The sequence below is a fragment of the Hyla sarda genome, chromosome 5, assembly GCF_029499605.1.
Source record: "Hyla sarda isolate aHylSar1 chromosome 5, aHylSar1.hap1, whole genome shotgun sequence".
NCBI lineage: Eukaryota > Metazoa > Chordata > Amphibia > Anura > Hylidae > Hyla > Hyla sarda.
Genome location: NC_079193.1, coordinates 29,537,172 through 29,549,365, shown reverse-complemented (window position 1 = coordinate 29,549,365; position 12,194 = coordinate 29,537,172). Strand labels below are relative to the sequence as shown.

The following is a 12,194-nucleotide window of genomic DNA, read 5'->3' as shown; positions in this document are numbered from 1 at the left end:
AGATGGGAGGAGTGACCCCATTTGAGGATTCCGAGGCGTTGGCGTGGAGAGACGAAGGTCTTCCCTGGAGGAGTTTGCCTGATGGAGGCTGGAGAAGTGGAGATCAGGCAGTCAGGAGGAATGATGTGTTGCGGAGAGAGCTCTACTTCCGAGGCATCCGAGGAACGAGAGAGAGCATCGGCCCTGATGTTCTTATCGGCAGGGCGAAAGTGAATTTCAAAATTAAACCGGGCAAAGAACAGAGACCACCTGGCCTGGCGAGGATTCAGCCGTTGGGCAGACTGGAGATAGGAGAGATTCTTGTGATCGGTGTAAATAATAACTGGAAATTTAGATCCCTCCAGCAGATGCCTCCATTCCTCAAGTGCTAATTTAATGGCCAGTAGCTCTCGATCCCCGATGGAGTAGTTCCTCTCCGCCGGAGAGAAGGTCCTAGAAAAAAAACCACAGGTAACAGCATGCCCGGAAGAATTTTTTTGTAGAAGAACCGCTCCCGCTCCTACTGAGGAGGCATCAACCTCCAATAGGAAGGGTTTAGATGGGTCAGGTCTGGAGAGCACGGGAGCAGAAGAAAAGGCCGACTTGAGCCGTTTAAAGGCGTCTTCCACTTGAGGAGGCCAGGACTTAGGATTGGCATTCTTCTTGGTTAAAGCCACGATAGGAGCCACAATGGTGGAAAAATGTGGAATAAATTGTCTGTAATAATTGGCGAACCCCAAAAAACGTTGGATAGCACGGAGTCCGGAGGGGCGTGGCCAATCTAAGACGGCAGAGAGTTTGTCTGGATCCATTTGTAGTCCCTGGCCAGAGACCAAGTATCCTAGGAAAGGAAGAGATTGACATTCAAACAGACATTTCTCCATTTTGGCATAAAGTTGATTGTCACGAAGTCTCTGAAGAACCATGCGGACATGCTGGCGGTGTTCTTCTAGGTTAGCAGAAAAAATCAGAATATCGTCCAGATACACAACAACACAGGAATATAAGAGATCACGAAAAATTTCATTAACAAAGTCTTGGAAGACGGCAGGGGCGTTGCACAGGCCAAAGGGCATGACCAGATACTCAAAGTGTCCATCTCTAGTGTTAAATGCCGTTTTCCATTCATCCCCCTCCCTGATGCGGATGAGATTATAAGCACCTCTTAAGTCCAGTTTGGTAAAGATGTGGGCACCTTGGAGGCGATCAAAGAGTTCAGAGATAAGAGGTAGAGGGTAGCGGTTCTTTACCGTGATTTTATTAAGACCGCGGTAGTCAATGCAAGGACGTAGGGAGCCATCTTTTTTGGACACAAAGAAAAATCCAGCTCCGGCAGGAGAGGAGGATTTGCGGATAAACCCCTTTTTTAAATTTTCCTGGATGTACTCAGACATAGCAAGAGTCTCTGGGGCGGACAGAGGATAAATTCTGCCCCGGGGTGGAGTAGTGCCCGGGAGGAGGTCAATAGGACAGTCATAAGGCCTGTGAGGAGGTAGAGTCTCAGCTTGTTTTTTGCAAAACACATCAGCAAAGTCCATATAGGCCTTAGGGAGACCGGTTACAGGGGGAACCACAGGGTCACGGCAGGGAGTACTGGGAACCGGTTTAAGGCAGTCCTTGAAACAAGAGGTACCCCAGCTCTTGATCTCCCCCGTGGACCAATCCAGGGTTGGGGAATGGCGTTGGAGCCACGGTAGTCCAAGGAGAATTTCGGAAGTGCAATTGGGGAGGACCAAGAACTCAATTTTTTCTTGATGAGGTCCGATGCACATTAGAAGGGGCTCCGTGCGGTAACGTATGGTACAGTCCAATCTTTCATTGTTAACACAATTGATGTAGAGGGGCCTGGCGAGACTGGTTACCGGGATGTTGAACCTGTTGATGAGAGAGGCCAAAATAAAGTTTCCTGTAGATCCGGAATCCAAGAAGGCCATAGTAGAGAAGGAGAAGGTAGATGCAGATATCCGCACAGGCACAGTAAGACGTGGAGAAGCAGAGTTGACATCAAGGACTGTCTCACTTTTGTGCGGAGTCTGCGTGCGTCTTTCCAGGCGGGGAGGACGGATAGGACAATCCTTCAGGAAGTGTTCGGTACCGGCACAGTACAGGCAGAGATTCTCCATGCGGCGTCGTGTCCTCTCTTGAGGTGTCAGGCGAGACCGGTCAACTTGCATAGCCTCCACGGCGGGAGGCACAGGAACGGATTGCAGAGGACCAGAGGAGAGAGAGGAGCCGGGGAGAAAAAACGCCTCGTGCGAACAAAGTCCATATCCTGGCGGAGCTCCTGACGCCTTTCGGAAAAACGCATGTCAATGCGAGTGGCAAGATGAATGAGTTCATGTAGATTAGCAGGAATTTCTCGTGCGGCCAGAACATCTTTAATGTTGCTGGATAGGCCTTTTTTAAAGGTCGCGCAGAGGGCCTCATTATTCCAGGATAGTTCAGAAGCAAGAGTACGGAATTGTATGGCGTACTCGCCAACGGAAGAATTACCCTGGACCAGGTTCAGCAGGGCAGTCTCAGCAGAGGAGGCTCGGGCAGGTTCCTCAAAGACACTACGAATTTCCGAGAAGAAGGAGTGTACAGAGGCAGTGACGGGGTCATTGCGGTCCCAGAGCGGTGTGGCCCATGACAGAGCTTTTCCAGACAGAAGGCTGACTACGAAAGCCACCTTAGACCTTTCAGTAGGAAACTGGTCCGACATCATCTCCAAGTGCAGGGAACATTGTGAAAGAAAGCCACAGCAAAACTTAGAGTCCCCATCAAATTTATCCGGCAAGGATAGACGTAGGCCTGAAGCGGCCACTCGCTGCGGAGGAGGTGCAGGAGCTGGCGGAGGAGATGATTGCTGAAGCTGTGGTAGTAGCTGCTGTAGCATCACGGTCAGTTGAGACAGCTGGTGGCCATGTTGCGCTATCTGTTGTGACTGCTGGGCGACCACCGTGGTGAGGTCAGCGACAACTGGCAGAGGTACTTCAGCGGGATCCATGGCCGGATCTACTGTCACGATGCCGGCTGGCAGGAGGTGGATCCTCTGTGCCAGAGAGGGATTGGCGTGGACCGTGCTAGTGGACCGGTTCTAAGTCACTACTGGTATTCACCAGAGCCCGCCGCAAAGCGGGATGGTCTTGCTGCGGCGGTAGTGACCAGGTCGTTTCCACTAGCAACGGCTCAACCTCTCTGACTGCTGAAGATAGGCGCGGTACAAGGGAGTAGACAGAAGCAAGGTCGGACGTAGCAGAAGGTCGGGGCAGGCAGCAAGGATCGTAGTCAGGGGCAACGGCAGGAGGTCTGGAACACAGGCTAGGAACACACAAGGGAACGCTTTCACTAGGCACAAGGGCAACAAGATCCGGCGAGGGAGTGCAGGGGAAGTGAGGTGATATAGGGAAGTGCACAGGTGATCAGACTAATTGGAACCACTGCGCCAATCAGTGGCGCAGTGGCCCTTTAAATCGCAGAGACCCGGCGCGCGCGCGCCCTAGGGAGCGGGGCTGCGCGCGCCGGGACAGGACCGAGGGAGAGCGAGTCAGGTACGGGAGCCGGGGTGCGCATCGCGAGCGGGCGCCACCCGCATCGCGAATCGCATCCCGGCTGGAGGCGGTATCGCAGCGCACCCGGTCAGTGGATCTGACCGGGGCGCTGCAGTAGCGAGAGTGTAGCGAGCGCTCCGGGGAGGAGCGGGGACCCGGAGCGCTCGGCGTAACAACAGGATATAACTCAGGATCAGTACAGGATAAGTAGTGTAATGCATGTACATAGTGACCTCACCAGCAGAATAGTGAGTACAGCTCTGGAGTATAATACAGGATATAACTCAGGATCAGTACAGGATAAGTAGTGTAATGTATGTACACAGTGACCTCACCAGCAGAATAGTGAGTACAGCTCTGGAGTATAATACAGGATATAGCTCAGGATCAGTACAGGATAAGTAGTGTAATGTATGTACACAGTGACCTCACCAGCAGAATAGTGAGTACAGCTGTGGAGTATAATACAGGATATAACTCAGGATCAGTACAGGATAAGTAGTGTAATGTATGTACACAGTGACCTCACCAGCAGAATAGTGAGTACAGCTGTGGAGTATAATACAGGATATAACTCAGGGTCAGTACAGGATAAGTAATGTAATGTATATACACAGTGACCTCACCAGCAGAATAGTGAGTACAGCTGTGGAGTATAATACAGGATATAACTCAGGATCAGTACAGGATAAGTAATGTAATGTATGTACACAGTGACCTCACCAGCAGAATAGTGAGTACAGCTGTGGAGTATAATACAGGATATAACTCAGGGTCAGTACAGGATAAGTAATGTAATGTATATACACAGTGACCTCACCAGCAGAATAGTGAGTACAGCTGTGGAGTATAATACAGGATATAACTCAGGATCAGTACAGGATAAGTAGTGTAATGTATGTTACGTGCATAGAAATTGGATAGCACTCACCACACCGTTTTCTATTCTTACATTTTCAGCAAGATAAAACAGCAGGGAACGGCTTCTTGCAAGCCTGCATGTGGACGCCGGGCATCACCCAACTGGAGGGTGTGACAGTTGTCTCGTAGGTCAGCGCCTACTTCATCAGACCAAGAAGCCGTTCCCTGCCGGTCCCTGTCGGTCCCTGCATTATATAGGACTGAGCACCCCCACCTACTCACTGAACCCTGCACTGACCGGGACATTTGCACACCCGCTTAGCTAAGTCTAAATAATGCAGTGCCAGGCGCATTTTACTATACCTGCTACTAGTGGAAGTGTAATGTATGTATTTATAATGGGATTTTTTTTTTGTAATCAAAATGTCCTAATTTTTTATCTCTGCTTAGTCTTTTATTTCTGGTTTTGTATAACTTCAATATTACAGGCAGGTTTATGTGCTGGATTAATAGATTTCACACATTCAGTAGGATATATGATTTCTTCCCATTTTACCCTCCAGGAAAACCCCTTCACCTCTGACACTGGTGGGAGTGATGGAAATCCCTCTCATCAATCTTCAGCTCCTGACAATCACCTTCGTACCCACATAGTGGAGATCTATCTGCCCCATTGACCCCAACGTCACCATCACGGTGCGTCCACACAGGGTCACCCTCATTAATAACATGCAGATTTTCTGGGAAGATTAATGGCTGCTTCTTACTGGACAAACATGTCTGATGGTAAGACAGATCACCACAAGGTCGGCACATTGGGAGAATAATCCTTCTTTGTCACCGTTTCCTTCCCTTTTGCTCTGACCATAAGTTTTCACGCTGTGTTATCAGAATTTTTCTTAAACTTTCAAAATAGTTTTATCCGCTTAGAACAATGAGGTGTAAAGGTCAGAGAAGTAGACATTACATGATGTGTCAAGAAGGGAAATATACGAAAAGGGCATCCGTGGGGCTGGTATCTCTATATACAGTGTTATAACCTATCACAATGTCTTATTATATTACTAAATAATATGAATATCCAATCACATTCCAGTGAAAAATAAATAAATAAAATGAAAAATTTTATAATCCAGCATAGAACGGCAAAATAATTGAGATTTTCTCAAATCTAAAGAGATTATCACCGACATCATGGTAAAGTATGATTTAACTGTACAGGAGGCAGGTGCAGAGAAGTGTGTGTAGGGGCAGGGAGAGGGGACGGGGAGGGTTAAGTGAGGGAAGATTTATTGTGGGCTGAGAGAAGACATCAGTGCTGGGAGAGGGCATGGCAGCACTGCTGCAGTGTGGAGTGCAGGGAGGGCAAGCAGCTAGGAGACTAGGAAAGCTGGGGGGCATGCAGTATGGGTGCCACCCAGCTTTCTCAGTCTCTTTAAAGGAGATATACACTGCAATGTTTTATCATTTCATTGTGCGCAGGAAAAAATAAAATAACAAACTGTAACTCTCCTTCCTTCGCTCCCCCGATGTGCCGATATTGGTCATCTATCTTCTGGGCCCAGTCTTCTTCCGCATCTTGAAGTCCGTCGCATCACACTGCAATCAGATTATCGCCATCTGCAGTGATGTCCCACCTCGGCCGGTGATATGCTGAGTGCAGTGTCATATAATGGTCCAAGGGAGAAGGCAGAGTCTTTACATGACACTGCGCTCAACGTATCACCGGCCAAGGTAGGACATCACTATGGCCAGAGATATGCTGATCGCAGTGAGACAAAGAAGAAGACCGGGCCCAGAAGACCAATATTGGCACGTCGGAGGAGCAATGGAAGGTGAGTTACAGAAGGTTTGTAATTTTATTTTTTGCAGCCCAGGCATAATGAAAAGATAAAACATTCCGGCAGATAAAACTCGAAAAATATGAAGTTCATTTATTTCAGTAATACAACTTAAAAGGTGAAGCTAATATATGAGCAAGACTCATTACATGCAAAGCAAGATAGTTCAAGCCATGATTTTTCATAATTGTGATGATTATGGCTAACAGCTCATGAATACCCCAAAGCCCCCCCCCCCCCCCCAATTACTATGATTTGGGGAGCCATGTCATCTGCTGGTGTTCGTCCACTGTGCTACATTAAGTCCAGGGTCAACGCATCCATCTACCAGGAGATTTTGGAGCACTTCATGCTTCCTTCCGCAGGTAGACTTTGACATGTAAGTGCTTGAAGGGGTACTCCACTGGAAAACATTTTCTTTTAAATCAACTGGTGCCAGAAAGTTAAACAGATTTGTAAATTACTTCTTTTAAAAAATCTTAATCCTTTCAGTACTTATCAGCTGCTGTATGCTCCAGAGGAAGTTCTTTTCTTTTTCAATTTCCTTCCTGTCTGACCACAGTGCTCTCTGCTGACACCTCTGCCCATTTCAGGAACTGTCCAGAGCAGGATAGGTTTGCTATGGGGATTTTCTCCTACTCTGGACAGTTCCTAAAATAGACAGAGGTGTCAGCAGAGAGCACTGTGGTCAGACAGAAAATAAATTCAAAAAGAAAAGAACTTCCTCTGTAGTATACATGTATACATCAGCTGATAAGTACTGGAAGGGTTAAGATTTTATAATAGAAGTAATTTACAAATCTGTTTAACTTTCCAACACCAGTTGATTTAAAAGAAAATGTTTTCCGGTGGAGTACCCCTTTAATGGCCATAAGTGTTAATATTCCCCATTGAGAGTGTTTTCCGAACATGGTGAGGGATAAGGTAAACACTGTCCTACAAACCAGGAAGTTTCCCTGCAGTTATATAGCGAGCCTAAGAAACAGATATTGTTCTGTCGTGAGGATCTTTAAATGTAGACAAGTGGATACATTTTGTTCATGGGGTCTGGCGGACCCTCTGGATGCCATGGATATTTGGTCCGATTGTCACTTATGGCCATATTAGCAGGGCAGTCTTTAATTTTGATTGGACCCTGGGCAAGTAATTTTTTTGCCCCACTTGGAACCGGGGGACTGGCCCACAGCAAGAAGTACCCTTCAGCATCACTAGTAAAGGGGGCCTTGCGGTGGGGAGGGGAGCTTTTTAGGGTGGCCCCAGCCGCATTTATTTTATTTTAAAAAATGGTGATGGGGCCAGGAGTGGGGGTGCGCTGGCAGCAGCGGTGGGCTCTCCCTGAGACCCGAGCCCTCAGGCACTGCCCGAGTGCCCGACGTGTCAGTCCACCCCTAGCCGCAGCGCAGAGGCAGGGCCAGCCCTGCCTGAACCGGTGGTGGCTATCTCCTTTAGCGTGGGGCCAGGGCAGCTGCCCCTTTTGCCCTGCATTAAAGACGGCCCTGCGTATTAGGATAACCTGCTGTTTCTCCCCAGCGGTATTTGATTGTTTCGCAACTACTCCCTGTTCCAAATTATTATGCAAATGATATTTTTCTCATTTCACCAAAATAATCGATGTAAATAACAGTCATCATCAATCTCATTTTATCAACTATTAAGAGTACAATTAAAATTTTATTGAACAAACCTCCTAATGATAACAGAATTTTTTTTAAACATAAAAATCTTACAATGCACTGTTCCAAATTATTACGCACAGTAAGTTTCAAAACACTTTATAGGTTGTAAAAAACTGAAAATCGCCATTTGTTGTGTTTGCAGCATTTACTGAAATCAAAGGCTATTTCAATCAAACTTTTAACAACATTTAAACTTTTTAAACATTTTAACAGGTCACATTACATTGTAACATATAACCCTTATTTGATAGCAGCTTCACAAGTCTAGTATCCATTGAACTTGTGAGTTTTTGGACAGTTTCTGCTTGAATCTGTTTGCAGGATGTCAGAATAGCCTCCCAGAGCTGCTGTTTGGATGTAAACTGCCTCTCACTCTCATAGATTTTTTGCTTGAGGATGCTCCAAAGGTTCTCAATAGGATTGAGGTCAGGGGAGGATGGAGGCCACACCATGACTTTCTCTCCTTTTATCCCCATAGCAGCCATTGATGCAGAGACATTCTTTGCAGCATGAGATGATTTTATTACGGAAAGCATTGTTCTTCCTTTTGTACCAGGGAAGAAAGTGGTCAGTCAGAAACTCCACATACTTTGCAGAGGTCATCTTTATTCCTTCGGGGACCCTAAAGGGGCTGACCAGCTCTCTTCCCATCATTCCGGCCCAAAACATGACTCCACCACTGCCTTGCTGAAGTTGCAGCCTTGTTGGAACAGGGTGGCTGTCCACCAACCATCCACTACTCCATCCATCTGGACCATCCAGGGTTGCACGGCACTCATCAGTGAACAGGACTGATTGAAAATTAGTCTTCATATATTTTTCTCCCCAATGCAGCCGTTTCTGCTTGTAAGCATTGGTTAGTGGTGGCCGAATAGGTTTATGCACAGTTGCAAGACTCTGGAGGACTCTACACCTTGATGTCCGTGGGACTCCAGAGGCACCAGTAGCTTCAAATATCTATTTGCTGATATGTAATGGAATTTTAGCAGCTGCTCTCTTGATCCGATGCATGGATCTGGCAGAAATCTTCCTCAATGTGCCTTTATTTGCACAAACCCGTCGGGGCTCTGAATCAGCCACAAATCTCTTAATAATGCGATGATCACGCTTAAGTTTTCGTGAAATATCTAATGTTTTCATACCTCGTCCAAGGCATTGAACTGTTTCACTCTTTTCGGCAGCAGAGTGATCCTTTTTCTTCCCCATATTGCTTGAAAATGGTGTCTGCTTAATAATGTGGAACACCTGTTTTTCCTTAAATTGGGCACACCTGGCAATCTAATTACCACAGGTGTCCGAGATTGTTTTCAGTGATCAAAAGAGACACAATGCCATTCATGAGTTAAACTGAAAAATAAAATATTTAATTTTTGGGACACTTAAATAGAATTTGCATAATAATTTGGAACTGGGTGCCTGTGCCTTTTATAACTTTTTCTTTTTATGCATATAATGGTAGCTTGCCTTACAATTCTACACTTTATAATTATATGCTTATAAGAGTCACTTGATATTTAATATTAATGCGCACTTTGTTTTATTTATCAATTCTACTTGCTTGTGCGGCCCTGTCCTCCTGATGTGTTGTTTTTGCCGGCAGCGATCGTGCACTGATCTCCCTCGGCTCCGCTGACAGCGTTTTGGTGTCTGTGGTCCCATAGAGACCGGTCACGTTTCTCATATGTTGTAGTGTAGCAGACACTATAGTTTTTTTTTTTTTTTTTTTAAATAACACTTAATTGATGTTGTATGTATTAAGCACTTTAGTGGGTATTTAAACCCCACACATATGATGTATCACTATGCTTGAAAAAGGCTCCAAAAAGGCTATTTAAAGTGTGGCTACAAGTTTTTTTTTAAAATAAAGTGGTATCCTATGAAGACCCCCATATATTAGGAACAATAATTAAGAAAATGAAGACAATGGAATATGTTGAGTTTTGGACAAACATATCACAAATATGCACATGATAATAATAATAATAATAATAGCCCTTACCTTTTTACAAAAAGGTCAAATTTGATGCTGTCAGCACTTTCTAACCTCTGGACCACAAATCGTAAACCGAGCGAGAGCTAAAACAGACCAGAAACCTGTAAGGTCAGGATTGTTATAGGGTAAGTGGCATCACTGACCATGCTGTATAGTCAGATACAGTAATAATGCCGTTGTCCTTGAACAAGCTGATGACTGAGTCTGAAGAAGTGGATTAAAGGGGTATTCCAGGAAAAAAACTTTATATATATATATATATATATATATATATATATATATATCAAATGGATCCAGAAAGTTAAACAGATTTCTAATTTACTTCTATTAAAAAATCTTAATCCTTTCAATAATTATCAGCTGCTGAAGTTGAGTTGTTCTTTTGTGTCTGGCAACAGTGCTCTCTGCTGACATCTCTGCTTGTCTCGGAAACTGCACAGAGAAGAATAGGTTTGCTATGGGGATTTGCTTCTAAACTGAGTGGTTTCTGAGACACGTGTCATCAGGGAACACTTAGACAGAAAAGAACAACTCAACTTCAGCAGCTAATAAGTACTGAAAGGATTAAGATTTTTTGAAAGAAGTAATTTACAAATCTGTTTAACTTTCTGAAACCAGTTGATATATAAAAAAAAAGTTTTTTCCTGGATAACCCCTTTAAGAATTAAAGTCAAAATCAGAAGTAGATCAAAAAAACACAAAAGTATAAAAATTTCTTCTATACTTCTCTTTTCCTTTAAAAAAACTAAACAAAAAACTGCATAGAAGGTTGGTGTTTAAAACAAGCAAAAACACCCCAAAAAATTTTTTGTCTGGAAAAAAATGCATTTTTCATGGCAACTTTTTATTCTTTTTTTCTTGAGCCAAAGCCAGAAGTGGAGTGAAAAGGAATGAGAAATTTAAAGGGGTACTCCGGTGGAAAAACTATTTTTTTTTTCTTTTTTAAATCAACTGGTGCCAGAAAGTTAAAGATATTTGTAAATTACTTCTATTAAAAAATCCTTAATCCTTCCTGTATTTATTAGCTGCTGAATACTACAGAGGAAATTCTTTTCTTTTTGGAATGCTCTCTGATGACATCATGAACACACTGCTCTCTGCTGACGTTATTATAATAAGTCTTTATTTATTGTTGTCCTTAGTGGGATTTGAACCGAAGGCCCCAGCACTGCAAGGCAGCAGTTCTAACCACCGAGCCACCATGCTGCCCTTAGCATATGTTTGCTAAAATGGACAGAGATGTCAGCAGAGATGTCATCAGTGTTCCAAAAAGAAAGGGATTTCCTCTGTAGCATTCAGCAGCTAATAAGTACTGGAATGATTAAGATTTTTTAATAGAAGTAATTTACAAATATGTTTAACTTTCCGGCACCAGTTGATTTAAAAAAGAAAAAAATATAGTTTTTCCACCGGAGTACCCCTTTAAAGAAATCAATTTTACTTCCTGCTGCATACAATTTTGGCTTTGACTCGAGAAACAGCATGAAAAACTGCAGTGACTTTTTTTTTTTTTGCCTTTTTTATTTAATGTATTTTTTTCTTTTTTGGCTCATTGCGTTCTGAGTATTTTTAATGTTACACTGAAAACCCTATGGAAAAAAAATTCCTGAAAATGGCATACCTTTACCACAAACCAAATTCTATGTATGTGGACATTTTCTCCTACTTAACTGCGGACCCCAAATAAAAAATCTGTTAACTGATAGATTTGTTTTTTTAGGTATTTAATTTTGGGAGTACATGTAGTTTGTATTTTCTTTCTTTATTTTATTTCTCTGTTCATTACTGACTTAGAATAGGTCTATACATTTAAAGTATAGTTTGTTACACGTGAAGATTATGGCATATTGCAAGCAGATTAAACTATAAAATCTATGGAGATTAATACCATGTAAAAATAAATAAATAAAGAAAACACCCCCCAAACTAGTGATAAGGCCCGCAAACATTGAAATATCAATTAACTGTGAAGAATACATTTAGTTAAAAAATATAATAATTTGTTAATTTCTTGTCTTTCCCACTCTCAAAAAGTCTATAAAAAAATAATTACGGTGCATAAAATAAAAATCAATAAACCATTTATTGAAAAATTTTAATTAATTTTTTTTTTCTTTAAACTAAATTTACATTGTACAGTCCAAACACTCACAGTCCATGCATTCACACTATTTGGCAAGCTACTCACATTAGTTCCAGCAACCATGGGGTTTCCGAGATCACATATGACCATTCGGGACTCATTTTCCATTTTGTATTCACAATTAAGCTGTTTTAGACCCTAAAGAAATAAAAGATAATGATAAAATAG

The 12,194-nt window shown here is 43.4% G+C and overlaps 1 protein-coding gene across 2 annotated transcripts in view; it reads right to left on the bottom strand.

The window, feature by feature from the left end:
* ITGA8 (integrin subunit alpha 8) overlaps positions 1–12,194 on the bottom strand; it is a 234,461-nt gene that overhangs the window by 74,382 nt on the left and 147,885 nt on the right. For both annotated transcript variants that reach the window (XM_056519092.1, XM_056519093.1), the window contains exons 21-22: positions 12,072–12,164; positions 9,890–9,966 (exon numbers count right to left, since the gene is read on the bottom strand). In XM_056519092.1, coding sequence (XP_056375067.1) covers positions 9,890–9,966; positions 12,072–12,164 — 170 coding nt within the window. The remainder of the gene's footprint in view (positions 1–9,889; positions 9,967–12,071; positions 12,165–12,194) is intronic.